This window comes from Macrotis lagotis, chromosome 1, assembly GCF_037893015.1.
Source record: "Macrotis lagotis isolate mMagLag1 chromosome 1, bilby.v1.9.chrom.fasta, whole genome shotgun sequence".
Classification (NCBI taxonomy): Eukaryota; Metazoa; Chordata; class Mammalia; order Peramelemorphia; family Peramelidae; genus Macrotis; species Macrotis lagotis.
This window is the reverse complement of record NC_133658.1, coordinates 143,862,813-143,878,994: the sequence shown is the minus strand read 5'-3', so window position 1 is coordinate 143,878,994 and position 16,182 is coordinate 143,862,813. Positions and strand designations below refer to the sequence as shown.

Sequence of the window (16,182 nt, the reverse complement as noted above, 5' to 3'; positions counted from 1 at the left end):
AAAGACATAAATTTCAATCAGATAAATCAAATATAAAATATTTCTTCTCTCTACTGTGTCCATGGAATCACTGCATGTTAACAATCATTTTTTATCCTAAATTTACTTTGAACTGGGTGTCTGAAACCCCTTCTGCATGATCTCTTTCACCATTCATGAGCTGTGTGATCCAAGGCAATTCATATCTTCACTGTCCTTATATGTGGAAAAATGGAGTAATGATATCTTTACTACCTATTTCACAGAGTCGTTTGGAGGATCAAATGGTAGAGAATATAGGAAATCACTTTGAAAATTGTTAAATATGACAAAAATGTAAGGCAGTATTCTGAATGTTACTCTCAAATTAACAGTTGTCTAAGAACTAAAGAGAATTCCTTTGTAAATATAAAAAATCCAGAAAATCAATGCCACATACAATTTTCCAAACCTTCATTAACAGGCAGCTAAAGGTAGTGGAATAGATAAAGTGCTTAGACTAGAGTCAGGAAGACCAGAGTTCAAATCCAGCTTCAGACACAAGCTCGGTGATCCTAAGTAAATTATTTAACCTCTGTCTGCCTCAACTGTCTACACCGTAAAATGAGGATGACAGTAATACTTTTCTCAGTGTGGTTGTAAAGAGGACATCGGTTCCGAAGGATTTAATTACTATCTCTATGCTCATGATTTTCAAATCAACCTATACTACCCAGCCTCTCTGTTAATTTCTGCTCTGACATATCCAACTGGCTTTCAGATTCCTCAAACTGGATATCGAATATACATTTTAAATGCATGAACTTTCCCTTTCTCCTATTCTCCTATTATTCTCCCAGTTCCTCAGGTCCCCAAATGCAAAAGTCAACCTCTTGTCTGCACATCCCCTTTTCTCCCTTTCTCTACCACTCTGGTGCTGAAATAGCCTATTGGTGAAATCAGCTGGCCTCAAGTGTCTCCCACTCTAAATCCATCCTCCATTCAGAAACTAAAGTGATTTTTCTTAAGCCCAAGTCTGACATAAACTCTAATGGTGGGGCGGCTAGGTGGTGCAGTGGATAAAGCACTGGCCCTGGAGTCAGGAGCACCTGGGTTCAAATCCAGTCTCAGACACTTAATAATTACCTAGCTGTGTGGCCTTGGGCAAGCCATTTAACTCCATTTGCCTTGCAAAAACCTAAAAAAAAATAATAATAATAAAATAAAAATAAAAAAATAAAATAAACTCTAGTGGTTTCCCTATTTGTTTCCAAGATCAAAAACAAAATGCTATTTTGTGTTAATGCTGAGTCCTCTCCAATGTTTCCATTCTTCTAACATCATACTGCATACACATAGTCTTCAATCCAGTCAAACTGTTCTCCTGGATAGTTCTTGAATAAGATCCTCAGATTTCTTGACTCCCAGCATTTCCTCAGGTTGTCCCATTCCTAGAATGCTCTCCCTCTAAACCACAACTACTGACCTCCTTGCCTTCACATTTCAACCTTCCCTCTACCCTTCTTAATTCTGTTTCTCTGTCTGTCTGTCTCTCCCTCTCTCTCTTACACACACACACACACACACACACAAAGACACAAGTTTATGTTGTTTCTCCAATTTGACTGCAAGTTCTTTGAGGACTTTATCCTGAGTGCTTGGCACAGTATCCCACTCACCATAAATGTTTACTGATTAAATTCCTAAGTGCTCAGTGCGGTTCCTGGCACACAGCATATGTTTGAGCAATCTTCCTTCCTTCTTTTCTTCCCTCCTATGACTTTGATATTAAATAGAATTGCAACAAGTACCACAAACCTTGCAAAAAGTATCTCCCCGTGCCCCCTATTCTCGTTTCTTAATCGCCACCTTACAAAAGATTTTGTCAAGCCAATTCCCTTGCCCACCAGGTCGGATTGCTCCCCGAAGTGCTGCTGCTGCCCCAAACACACGATCACAATATTCAAGCTCATTCCCCCAGCCTGCCCCAGCTCTAACCATCCCCTCAGTTTGTTACATGCTCTACTATCTTCCTACAACCCAGATTCAAACAAGTATTATTCTCATAACAATGAATTTGCTACAAATTCTAAGGATAAAACAAAAGCAGAGCAAGTCTGAACACAAGAGAAATTTGAACACAAGGAAGCTTATTTTTATACTGAATAATCACCACAATCTAATATTTTGAAATATTCACAATTTTCATATTCCTCACCAAAAAAAAGTCACATCATGAAACTATCAGTGTTATATAAGAATACAATTTAGCAAATGTCTTAAGATATATGTTGGGACAGAAGACCTTATTCTCATCTGAAAATAAGGCAAAGACCCAGTGGTAGCTCTATGGATGATCCCAAAGAACTGGGAAAAATATTTTGTATTGTGAAACAAACAATTCTTAGCTTCATTCTCTATGGAATTCACTTGATCTGGTGTGATATAAGAGTCCCCCTTTATTTAGGATAAACCTAACATCACCAAGACCTTTATGTTCAATAAAACCGACTTCTGAAGGCCTTCACAGCTAGCATACATGTGGCCCTGCCACCACTTCCTTTCCCTACAGTTTTCTCCATGAACCAGGGAAGAAGTGATGTCATTAACTGTTACCTGTGTTATACCTCCCTTCACCATGGGTCAACTATTTGCAATATAGCCCAACTCACCGCAAAGATTTTTAATAAAGTTTTCATGTAGAGTTTTCGGATACCAAAGGAGACGCCAAAAATGGCTGGGACAATGATGAAAACCAGAAGGAGGGTGAAGAGGACTGTCAGGGAGATGCCAAGCAAGTTGACAATCAGGCTGTTAAAAGGCAGCAGCAGGAACATGGTGGTGGGTCCAGACAGGCCAATGCCCTTCACCAAACAGAAACCCTGAAGGCCCTGAGACTTTCAAACTGTCCTCTCTGAGAGCAATAGTCTGTGAAAGGAACCAAGTTCCCAAAGTTTAACCAACTCCATTCCAAACTTCACATCCTTTTACCATCTGTGTATGGAAGGGTATGATCCCACTACTAGGAATGATCCCACAAATGGTGGACAGAAGACTCCAGACAACCTGGGAAAGATCTACTTTGGAGATGGATAAGAAGGGATAAATATTAAACAAAATCATCCAAGAGTCCAAGTCCAGACTCAGTTCTAGGAGAGTGAGCAGGGATCTCTGCTTCGGCTGTCCTTACAGTGATTTCAGAGGTCCTCTCTCATCCAAATGCACGTGGCAGATGAATCTGTCTTGATAATAATACACACCAAGTTGTTATATCATTGCTAGAATGGCACCCAAAAAAGGTCAACTTTGTGCCAAAAATATTCAGCTAATTCCTGAGCAGGATACTGGCACTTTATATAGAAGACTGTTCAAGTTAAAATTAGGGGAAATTAAATAATTTTTACTTAAAATCCCTTCACAGGACACAAAGAATATCTTCACCAGGGTGAGTTCATGTCTGGCTCCATTCTTCCTCAGGAGAGGTTCCTGGGCTTGATGCTTCCAGGACCCTCCTGCAGAACTACAGTCGTTGCCAGTGGGCCACAGATACTGGCAAAAAACTTCTCATGCTGTCTCCACAGAATGAAATTCCAGACCCTTCTGGCATTGGTCTCCACTGAAAAATCTTGTTTCTAGGGTCCCCTTTTGATGACTTATGTTCTTGATAAAAAGCTGCTCACATGCTGCCAGAGCTGAAAGAGAAAATGGAAACAAAAGTCAGTCTAGCAAATCAAGAAACATCTTTCCTTCTTTCTTTCTGTTTTTGAAGGAGGACAGGGAAGTGTTCAGATGGTCTTGAGCCAGGTTCAGTAATTCTGTTAACCCAAGTCTGAGGATCTGGCATAGCAAAAAAGGACAGAAAGGACAAGAATACTGACGTTTTAAATGATTTTCTGACTAAAGCACTGCCTTTTAATTTCATCATTTCCAATATCCAAACAGAATTGCATATTAATCACCAAACCTGAATTAGTGTCCTACCCTAAGTAACACAAATTACAACTTCTGTTTCTGACCTCCAATAATACTTGATAAACAAGACTTTCATCTTAAAAAACTATTCTCTTATGCTAAGGGTGACTTTCTCAGACTTCCTGGTAAAGAAGAGTATGAAACAATGTGAATCTGAGCACATTTCTGTCCACATATCACAACTAAGAAAAGTCCAACTACACATGCTAGATTTCTTGCTGAATTCCATCAGTGCTTCATAAAATTAATTATATTTCAATCATCCAAATCCAGCAAAAAGCAGTTAGACTCACTGTAGTTCTCCAACAGACATTTTATATAGTTCCAGTCAAATCAAATAAAAAAAGTGTCTACAGAAGCACCTACATCAGGTGTGTGGGATGGGTATGTAAAGAAGTGTGAAATTGGGAAACAAGTGGTAGGGAAAGAAGAGTCAAAAACGCAAAAAGTTTCTTACCAGTTGGGAATCAGCTAAAGACCTGACTGGTCCCATTCTAGGTCTTGAATCACTCCCTATTAGTCTCATTTCATTTAGTCCAGAGCCCTTGAAGTTATGATGGGTCTAATTGTCTCTTTTTTCTAAATTTTGTTTTTCACTTTCCTAAAGACAGTGAATTCTCTTTCCTTTAATTATCCAACACAGATTTTGCTTATGTGTCCTAGATGCTAGAATATAAAACTGAACTAGTCAAGTTAAATAATCCAACCAATATTAGTAGGCCTTTCAGAAAGAAGGAAAAATGTCCATCATATATTAAATTTCTGACTTGAATATCTTTTTTTTTTATGTTTTTTTTTTTTTGCAAGGCAAATGGGGTTAAGTGGCTTGCCCAAGGCCACACAGCTAGGTAATTATTAAGTGTCTGAGACCGGATTTGAACCCAGGTACTACTGACTCCAGGGCCGGTGTTTTATCCACTGCGCCACCTAGCCACCCCTGACTTGAATAGCTTACAAAGCTGGAAACACAGTCAATAAAAACCAGAACTGGTACCAGAATGTCCATCTGATAGCTCAGTTAAGTACTGAAGACTTGCAGACACCAGGATACTTTCTTCTCCCTTCTGACTTCAGCAATCTCCTCAATCAAAAATAATCTCTGTCTAAATCAACTATTCATTTCACTGAGAAAGGGATATTTTTCTTCAAAACTAACAAATCCAAGACACCTAGTTCCTTGATAAAAGACATTAACTAAAAGAAAGCAGGCCTATTCTAAAAACATGAGAATAGTACTATAAGCCACAACTTTGGCCATCCAGCGTCATGGTGTCCGTCAAGTCACAAAAGCTACTTGTGTCCTTGAATAAACCTTGATTTTACCTGCCTTTATTGGTTTCCTCGAATTGGATTAGTCCATTCTTTCCCCTTGCTCTTGGAAAGCAGCACTTTACCCTCTCAGTCTTTTGTTTTAACTTAATCTTATTTTTTTTTATCAATTAGTAAAAATCTTTCACTCTCATTTCCTCTCCCCCTTCCTCCTTTACCACCCCCCCCACCCCGGTCGTGAGAATGAAAGAAAAATACAACCCATTAAAAACATATTATAGTCAAGCAAAACAAATTTCTGCATTGGCCATGTCTTAAAAGAAAAAATATACTTAGCCTCACATATCTCATTCAACAGAGAGCCTCTCACTTCTCCATTAGGAGATGGGCAGCATGTTTTCATCATTAGTTCTCTGGAACTGAGGTTTGTCATTATTATTGGAGCTACCAAGTCTTTCAAAGTTCTTTGTCCTTACAATACTGTCTTTGTACAAATTATTCTCCCATATCTGTTCACTTTATTTCCTATAATTTTATTTCCTACAATTTCCTACAATTTCCCCCAAGTTTTTCTGAAATCATCCCTTTTCATTTCTTCTATAGTACAATGATAATTCTATTTACACTCATATATTCTATCTTGTTTATCTATTCCCCTATTGATAGGTATGCCCCCTTCAGCTTTTAATTCTGTCACCCCAAAATGAGCTTCAAGTATTTTTAATCCATTGTTTTATTTAGGACAAGTCCCTCCCTTAATCTACCTTCTTCTGTTTTTTTTTTTCCTTTAGGTTTTTGCAAGGCAATGGGGTTAAGTGGCTTCCCCAAGGCCACACAGCTAGGTAATTCTTAAGTGTCTGAGGGCGGATTTGAACTCCCGGGCCGGTGCTCTATTCACTGCGCCACCTAGCTGCTCCCAAATCTACCTTCTTCTAATTCCCCTTTCTCCTATTTTCTTTCCTATTTCCTTTCTAAGTGAAATATATTCATATCCAACTTTTCTTCTTCTTTCCTTTGATTAGTTCAAATGAGAATAAGGTTCAAGTGTCAAAATTATCATCTACTCCTCATCCTTCTAGTTTAAAGAGACTTCTACTAGGCACTTGATTACAATTTTCTTTAACTCCCCCCCCACACCTTTACTACCAAGTTCCTCATTGCCTTTCTTTTTGTTCTTTTTAAGATCCTTAACTTTATAGTTCAACCACTCCCAGACCACCTTCTGACTCATTAGATTCCTTCTAAGACCCAAGATGCATGATAAGAGATCAGAGGGGAAGTGTGTGTTAAACTCTTCATGTTAGAACAAGTTGTGTATCCTTCTTTTACCTCTTAGCATTGTTTTTTGTAAATTTTTTTCTCATAATTTCTATGTTTAAGTTCAAAGTTGCTTACATAGCTCAGGTCTTTTCATCAGATTGCTCAGAAGTCCCCTATTTCATTAATCCCTAGTACATTTTATTCCCCTGTAGGATAATACTTAGTTTTATTGAGTAAACTGTTGTCTGAAAACCTATACTCTATGTCTTCTGGACTATCATATTCCAAGCTCTCCACACTGCAACCCCCTTAAGTACTTTAATTCTTTGATGAAGTAGTTCTGGATTTTAGTTATAATGTTCCTAGGAGTTTTCATTTGGGGATTTCTGTCAAGAAGTGACTCATAGATTCTTTGTCTATAGCCTGAGCCCTGGGTCTAAGAGGTTAAGGTGTTTTGGTTTTGTTTTTTTTTGCTTTATTGTTTTATTTAGGGTGGGGGGGGTTCATGGCTTTTAAATAGTCCCATGATTCCCAATTATTTTCTCCTAGATTGTCTTCCTGGGAGTAGTTTTTGCTATGAAATAATTTTTCTTTCTTTTTAAAAAATATTGTTTCATGGAGTCATTGGCTTCTTTTTAGTCCATTCTAATTTTCAGGAGTTTATTGCTTGGATAACATTTTTATACTTCTTGTGTAGGGCTATTATTTCTCTTTTCAATTCTTTCTTCCAAAGTTCTCGATTCTTTTCCCTTTTTTTTCTTCTGGCACTCACAATTTATTCATAAAAACACTATAATCTTTTTGGGGGGTAATTATTTCCGTGCAAGACAATGTGGTTAAGTGATATGGTCACATAGCTATAAGTAAGCATTAAATTCTAAGGTTGGATTTAAACTTGGTTCTTCTTACTACTGGGCTAGTACTCTATCCAATACACCACCTTGCTGCTCCCTACTTAAATCTTTTTTTTTAAACTTTTCTTCAGCTCATGCCCAAATTATTTTCTCTTTGAGACTCTGCTTGTAAATATTTTCAATTAATTCTCTTCTTTTGGATTGTCTTGAGCATCCCTGTCACCATAACAACTTATTACACAAGGACTATTATTTTTTGTTATTTGCTTATTCTTTCACAGCCTACTTTCTGAATTTAGACTTGATGTTAGGGTCAAGACCTGTGCACTTCTGGAGTAGGGTCTGGGTTGGTATTATGGCTGCTTTCTTGGGAGTGCTTTGTGATTCTAATCTCTCAGAAATAGCTCAGTCTGGTAACATTTTAAATTTTCAGTAATTCCAATGTGGTTTGATCTAGAGCAAAGTGTGATTTCTGTCCCCCGCCCCATCTGAGCATAGGTCTGAATGATAGAAGCCTGTTACTATTAGACATACAGAAAGTTCTGATGGTTCAGAGTGACAGAACTGTAGAATTCCCTTTTACTGGGTATTCCAGCCTTGATTATTTCCTCTGCAGAGTTCAGATTAGGCTAGAAGCTAGACCTGAGACCCTGCTTCACCCTTGAGTCTGAGCCACACTGATACTACTTGCTTCTGAATTTCCTACTCACTCAGGACATAGGCTAGTTTCTCACTCCAGAATGCACCATTGAGAGCAGGTGCCTTCTTCAGTTCTCCCTGAATCTATGGCCCAGACATGGGAAGGAATTGACAAAAATTCCAGTTGACCTATTTCTCCATCATGTGTATTGTCTTAATTCCATCTCAGGAATCTCACTGTGCTCTTAGAAAGTCCTTGAGTGCTACAACTCCTTGCCCCTGGATCAGATTACTGAATCTGATAGACCTGTCTCTTGTCAAATGAAAATGTGATTCAATGTGTTTGTTTTTTCTTGGATTTTCCTATCAGTTTTCAGGTTGGTGTATTTTCTAGATGTTTGTAGAAATCTTCTTGCTACTCTACTACCATCTATGGTCCACTCCTCATTACAGTCACCTTCTAGATTTTAAAGCACTAATAAAGAATGACAAGAAGAGAAGTACCATCTCACACCCATCAGTTATGACATAAAAGGAAAATGATAAATGTTGGGGGAAATGTGGAAAAACTGGGACACTGATGCACTGCTGGTGGAATTGTGAACTATTCTAACCATTCTGGAGTGCTCTAAACTGTGCATATCCTTTGATTCAGTCTATATCCCTAAGAAATCATAAAAAAAAAAAAGGAGAAAAGACTCACATGTATAAAAATATTTATAGCAGTTCTTTTCTTGGTGGTAAAAAAACTGGAAATTGAGAGGATACTCATCAAATGGGAATGGTTGAACATATGAATGGAATGTAATACTACTGTTTCATAAAAAATGATGAGCAGGTAGATTTCAGAAAAACCTGGAAAGATTTACATGAACTGATGCTGAGTGAAGGGGGCAGAACTGTACATACTATACATAGAAACAGGAACAATTTGTGATAATCAACTGTGATAAAAAAAACAGTGATCAAAGACAATTCTAAAAGACTCATAATGGAAAATGCCATCCACATCAAGAGAAAGAACTATGAGTCTAAATGCAGATCAAAGCTTACTATTTTTCACTTTTTTTTATGATTTTCCCCCTTTTGTTCTGATTCTTCTTTCACAGAAAATCCCACAAAAATGAAAGATGCACACTATCCCTACAGGTAAATGGGAAAAAAAAATACTATATTTAAAAAAATGACAAGAAATCTGAAAGGGGAGAGAGGCAAGAAAGGAGGGACAATTGTCATAGACAAAAGATTAGGTAATATCAAATTTCTGTCATTTATCTGTGTGACCTTGGGCTCTTGTTTACTATCTCAGGTCTAGGATTCCTAATATGAGGGGGTGGAAAGAGATGATATCTTAGGTCCATTCCAGGTGTAAGAGCACTATGATTCTTATATACTTTAGTATTTGATGTGCCTAAATGAAAGAAAAAATTCAGTTCTAATTAGACGGTAGAGTGAGTGGTCATGGCTATGCCTAGACCATACTACCTTTTATAAAAAAAAAAAATCAGGATGACCAGATTAACGAAACAAGAAAAAGATCACAACTCAATTTCAGAAAAAATAAATTAAGCATAAATTAATTTCTATTAAAAAATTGCAACTTCCTTGTCTAAACAATTTTTAAAGACCATAATAACTAGGTGGTCTAAACTATTTTCAAAAATAGGAGAAGAGGTATTTTATCAAATTATGATATAAACTTGTTGCCAAACCAAGGAGAACTAAAGCAAACATCAGATCACTATCGGTGATGAACCCTGATACAGAACATATAATTCTAGCAAAGAGATGCCAGTAACATATTCAAAATTTTTTCATTATGGCTAAATTGGATTTTTTTTTTTTAGGTTTTTGCAAGGCAAATGTGGTTAAACGGCTTGCCCAAGGCAGCTAGATAATTATTAAGTGTCTGAGGCTGGATTTGAACTCAGGTACTCCTGACTCCAGGGCCAGTGCTCTATCCACTGCGCCACCTAGCCATCCCCTGCTAAACTGGATTTAAGACGTTTGTGACCACATTTCAAAAAATAAACAACTCACGGCAGAAGAGATACAAAGTATAAATAACATTCTAAAAGGTACTACAAACAGATAATCATATTAGTTGAAATGGACCTATGATTTCATGTACCTAGGGAACTCTCAGGGGAAAAAAAATTATTCTACCAATGGAAATAAGAGTGGGTTTTTTTGCAGCTTACAGTCTTACAGAGGAGATTTACTCTTTTTAGGTTTAGGTTTTTTTTTTTTTGCAAGGCAAATGGAGTTAAGTGGCTTGCCCAAGGCCACACAGCTAGGTAATTATTAAGTGTCTGAGACCGGATTTGAACCTAGGTACTCCTGACTCCAGGGCCAGTGCTTTATCCACTATGCCACCTAGCCACCCCAAGATTTACTCTTACCCTGCGTTATCCATTATGTATTGGGAGGGAAAACTGAAACTCTGGTCTTCCTGGATCCAAGATCAGTTTTCTACCAGGGCCAACTCATAGAAATACAAATTACATAAAATTTAAAATATTATCTCACTCACTCAATTGACAAAAAAATGGTAAATAGGCATATTAATTTATAGCTGGTAGAAAACAATTTGGAATTTTGCAAGATATTTTACGAAAGACTTACCTGTATATGAAACTCATAGCAAAAGTATTTTGATTGGGGGAGGGGGGATAAAATTAACCATGTTTCCCAACAAAATAAAAAGGCTGAAAAAACTGTGGAAAAACAAATATACAGGAATATTTGCAGTCTAAAGAGATGTATTGAAGAATTCAAAGAAATCAGGGGAAAACTGTATGCCACAAAAAATAGAATCAAAAAATACAATGTCATACCAAAAAAATATAACTTTAACCATGATTTTTATTTTAAACATTAGACAATGCTGCTATAATTTTTTTCTTTAATAAAACTCATAACTCATAAAACTGCATGTTATATGGGACACAATCACTTTTATGCTGTTTCCTTTCATTATTTTGGGGGAATTAGGACTCAATTGTAAATATATTATTCAAAAAATTGAATTATTTAAAGAAGTCTATACTAGTGACAAAATGAGATTTTTTTTAAGAGCTAGAAACTGTTAAATAGTCCATGCATGATCTATTAGGTCAACCTGTATGACAATCTTACTGAAAAGCTTTCTTCTTGTATCATGATCAAAACTTTATGAAAATCTTACTCTTTCACAAAGAAGGACCAATATGCCAGAAAGCTTTTGTGCCATAACTATGAACTCAGTCATTTACAGGAAAATACAATGACAAACAAAAGAAATGCTTTTTTCCCTTTCAGCTAAGTAAAAGTGACTTTTATCCCTCTCTCTAGGAATCTAAATTGTAAGCCATCATTTGTATAACTATCTCCTGAGAAAAATTAAATACACAATCCTTTCTCTTTTCCTATCTTTCTGAAGCATGAAAGGAGAAAAATATTTTAAGTAGCTCCCATTGTACAACAGATTCATTATGTTGCAGACTATATCAATATATCCCATAAAATAAATATTGCACTGTTACAAGATAAGTTACCAAAGAAATACCATAATAGAACGTGACCTGAAGCACTAAATAAGCAATACTGTTCAAGTGCAACCAAGATCAAATATTCTTAAGCTTCAGTCACTGAAAGTCGATAGAAATTTAAAGGAAAAAGCACCACTTTCAGGGAGAGCCCAAATCTGTGAAAAGTAGTTATATTTACAGAAACCAGTCAGCATGTTAGACTGCACTCCTGTGGGAAGTTTTCAAAAGAACTTCTTCAGTCCTGCCAGAAACAGACAACCCTATATTATTCAGAGAGAAATAAATATATAAGTTAAAAGGGGAAATTATTTACCTTTCCAGAAGTAATTTTCCAAGTGATGTCTCCACAAACTAGTCTTAGTTAAGCATAATTTTTTTTGATAGCACATCTCTATCAGTAAAAAATTTGAGGATGTAGCTTCCCAACATAAGTATTATTTATAAATTATACAATACCATAACAAATGTGAAATTATTCAAAAACTAGACATTCTAAAAGGATGGGCTATGGATGAGATGAGACCCTGTAGTTATAGGAAAATAGAATTTCTTGAATAGGGAAGGAACATGGTCTAAAATATTAAGAATATCATAGTATTAAGAATTTTTTTAAAAAAATCAATTTGGTAGCTATGCTATTCTATCTATCTTTATATTCACTGTCTTCCAAGCACTACACCTTCCTCAATTTCTGGAACTCCCTCCATCTCCTTTTAGCTAGTTCAAGCAGAGGGCAGCTAAGTGGCACAGTAGATAGAACACCGGTCCTGAAGTCAATAGGACCTGTGCTCAAGTCTGGCCTCAGACACTTAATAATTACCTGGGTGACCTTGGGTAAGTTGTTTAACCCCATTGCCCTTGCAAAAAAAGTTCAAGCATTACCTTCTTCATGAAGCCCAGGTTGTTTCCCCAAATTAATTTTTTTGATCAGTCAATAAACATTTATTAAATGTCTACTTAAAGTAAGTAATGGGGATACAAAGAGAGGGGTAAAAGACAGTGCTCTCCTTAATCTTGTATATATTCTGTTAATACTTGTTTATATATGTACATTTATTGTCTCTTCCATTAGAAGGTAAACTTCTTTCTGAATAGGCAGTTTTCCAAAAAAGAAAGCCAGGCTATTAAAAAACAAAGCATTAAAAATGAAAGAAATGCAAATTAAGACTACTCTGAGGTTCTACTCTTATACCTTTTGCAAAGTTGACAAAAAGGAAAATTTCAAATGTTGGAAAGGTTGTAGGGAAAACAGAGACATTAATGTAATTTGTACATTGTAACCTGGCCCAGCCATTCTGGAAAACAAAATCAAAGTTTACTAAATTATGCAAATCCTTTGATCTAGCAATGATAACTAGTATTATGAGACCTAGCAGCTAGTTTTCTACACCATCAAAGAAATCAAAGTATTCATATATACAAAAATATTTAGAGCAGCTCTATTTGTGTTAGCAAACAACTGTTAACTTAAGTGATACCCATCAATTGGAGGATGATTTAACAAATCATGACACATGAATGTACTGGATGCTCTAAAGAAATAATGAAAAAGTTGAATTTCATAAACCTGGGAAGATTTGTTCAAAACTGATGCATCAGGAGAACAATGTATCCAATAGTAAAACTATAAAGGCAAACAAAAGATTTAAGATCTCTAATCAATGTAAATGGCTAAGCATGACTTTCATGTCTTGACAGAAGGTGAGACTCATGGGGCTGATTATGACCTGTATTTGTGGGCAGGGTCAATACAAATCTGTTTTTGTTTGACCACATATTTGTTATAAGGATTTTTATTTTTCTTTACAAAATGAGGATGGAAAGATGGAAGAGATATAGAAAGGAGAAGAAATAGTTATTTGTTAATTGAAAAAGCAATTTAAAAATGAACTGCAAGCTTTCTGAAGTCAATGATTATATTACTTTTATTTTTGCATCTCCAGCACTTAACACTTAGTAAATGCTTAATAAATTGACTAAATGACTAAAAGATGGAGTGGAGGAGAGAATCTTTTGAGGGAGACCAATTAAGAGTGTATTGAGGGGGTGGTTAGGTGGCACAGTGGGTACAGCACAGACCCTGGAGTCAGGAGGACTAGAGTTCAGATCTGACCTCAGTCACTTAAATTACCTGGCTGTGTGACCTTGCCTTGCAGGAAAAAATCGGGGGAGGGGAGGAAAGCATATTGATAAAGTAATACAATAATATACAAGGGAGCAATGAAGATAGTAGGTACGAATGGATGTGATGGCACACAGTAGGATGTGAGACACTGAGGTTGTGTACTTGGGTAACTGTTAAGGATTGTACCCTTGACAAAAATAGTAAAGTTAGGAACAGTATTGAGGAATTGAGGGAAAAGATATCTATTAAATTTGTGATACATACACAACCCTTCCTGCTTGTTAACTTCACTGAAAATTAAAAGGGTAGGAGGAATACAAAGTTCACCAAGGGGCAACTGTTATAGTCACAAAATGATAGAGGGATAGGATGTGAGAATGCTGAGGGGAAAATTGTGCCTGCCCTGCTACTGCTGTGTGTACCCTTATGTAGCAGTTAGGTTATTATTACCATGAGGAGCCAACAACCAGAGCAAAAGGCAAAGCCCCAAGAGGCCAGCAGCAGGAAAAAGTAGAGTTGGGTGCTGAGGGAAGGTGGAATTCAGTTCTATTGAAAACAAGTACCTCCACTAGCTAACCAAAGGGAAGTTTACTACTGCCTTCTGACTGTTTATCCTGTGGGGTTACACCATTATCACTTTGGGGGTCATGCCATAACTCACTGGAGGTGTGGAAGACACACTCAGTAGACCAGTGCTCTAGCCAACTATGATGTTCAATTCTCCAATTTCTGGAGGGTGATTCAAGATAGAAATTTCAGCGCAGATGAAAATCAGTAAGTAATAGTGAAAGGCTAACATCACTAGAAACGCCCTTCAGTCTCCACCAACTCTACACACCAGTGCCCCATCATGAGATTTAAGCATATATGGACTTGATATGGATCCTTTGCAATCATGTGAGGTAAAATGATAAAGGAATTGTTTCCAACTTCTAAGAGGAAAATAAGACACAATATAATTTGGTGATTGACTCCATAAGTAATCTTAAACTACAAAAATATTCTTTATGTTGCACCTAAAAATTTTGTCTCAGTAATACCACTATCATGAAATCAGGAATGTTAACCCAGAAGACATCACTTTTCATTATGAAATTACTTTTTATATGTCAACACTTTAAATACAATTGATTTCATTAATATGTGGATATATATACTAACCACCAAATATTAATCTCTCTTGAGGTCCTATTCCACATGGCCATCTGACTCCTAGACTTGGATGTCTTGATGTCCTTCCCACAAGGCAAATTAAACTCATTTTGTTCAAAATGGAACTTATCTTCTGCTTCTAAATCCATTCTCCTTTAAATTTCAAGTCAAAGGCATTTCAGTCCCTTAAAATCCAGCCAATTTTACCTTCACAATATCTCTGCAATCACAGCTAGGCACCCGGGTTTCAGGTCATTACCTATCCTCTGGACTATAGGAATGGCTTCCTAATTGGTCTCTATTCTCTCTCAAATAATTTGTCCACAAAACTGCCAAACTATGTAGCCATGGTACATATCTAACCACATTACTCCCTGCTTCAAAAACTTCCAGTCATTTCCTTCTGCCTCTAAGATAAAATAAAAACACCTGAGTCTATGATTTAAAGGTCTCCAAAATCTCCAACTTATTTCATTTCCCCTTACTCCCAAATTTAAAATCAGTGAATAGGAGGCTATTATGACACCACCAAATTTTCAGTAGTACAGTGGAAAGAGCCCAGATTAAGAAAGGTTTGTGTTCAAATCCAGCTTCAGGCCTTGTATAGCTATGTTGTCCTGGACTTAAACTTCTGTTTACTTCCATTTCCTCTTCAACAAAGTGGGGGTGATAATAACATCTATCTCCCCGGGTTATTTTGAGGATCAAATAAAATGACAATTATAAAGTCTTAGCACAGTGTCTAGCAGACAGCAAGCACCATATAAATGCTCACTCAGTCAAATAAAGAAGTAAAAGTCACTTTCAGATTCAGCTTCAGGAAATAATCAAGAAGGAAGGTCCTAGAATTAAAAGGAATTAGGAAAAGTTTCCTGGAGAAAATGAAATTTTAATTAGGACTTGAAGGAAGCCAGGAGGCAGAGATGAGGATCTGAAATTATACCCAGAGAGCAATAAAACTGATCATACCCTTTGACCCAGCAATGCCATTACTAGGGCTATATCCAAAAAAAAAAAACCCATAAAAAATGGGAAAAGTCCCATATATTCAAAAATATTTATAGTAGCTCTTTTTATAGTGACAAAGAATTGGAAATTGAGGTGACGTCCATCATTGGGGAATGGCTGAACATATTATGATTTATGAATGTTATGGAACACTACTGTTCTATAATAAATACTGAATGGTCAGACTTTAGAGAAAGATGGAAAGAATCACACGAACTGATGCCAAGCAAAGGGAAGAGAACCAAGAACACTATATACATTAACAACAACATTGTGAATTGATTAACTAGGATGGATGAAGTTCCTTTCAGCAGTTTAGACATCTAGGATAACCCTGGGAGACTTGTCATGAACAATGTCATCCACATCCAGAGGAAAAAAATAACAAAAATCAAAGAATCTGAATGGATATTAT

At 36.5% G+C, this 16,182-nt stretch overlaps 1 protein-coding gene across 7 annotated transcripts in view; it reads right to left on the bottom strand.

The window, feature by feature from the left end:
• Window positions 1-16,182, bottom strand: part of GPAT4 (glycerol-3-phosphate acyltransferase 4) — a 42,672-nt gene that overhangs the window by 18,580 nt on the left and 7,910 nt on the right. For 5 of the 7 annotated variants that reach the window (XM_074209002.1, XM_074208999.1, XM_074209003.1 and 2 more), the window contains exon 2: window positions 2,631-3,650. In XM_074209002.1, coding sequence (XP_074065103.1) covers window positions 2,631-2,795 — 165 coding nt within the window. In that variant the 5' untranslated portion in view covers window positions 2,796-3,650. The remainder of the gene's footprint in view (window positions 1-2,630; window positions 3,651-16,182) is intronic. The other 2 variants (XM_074209004.1, XM_074209005.1) reach the window with 2 other exon arrangements.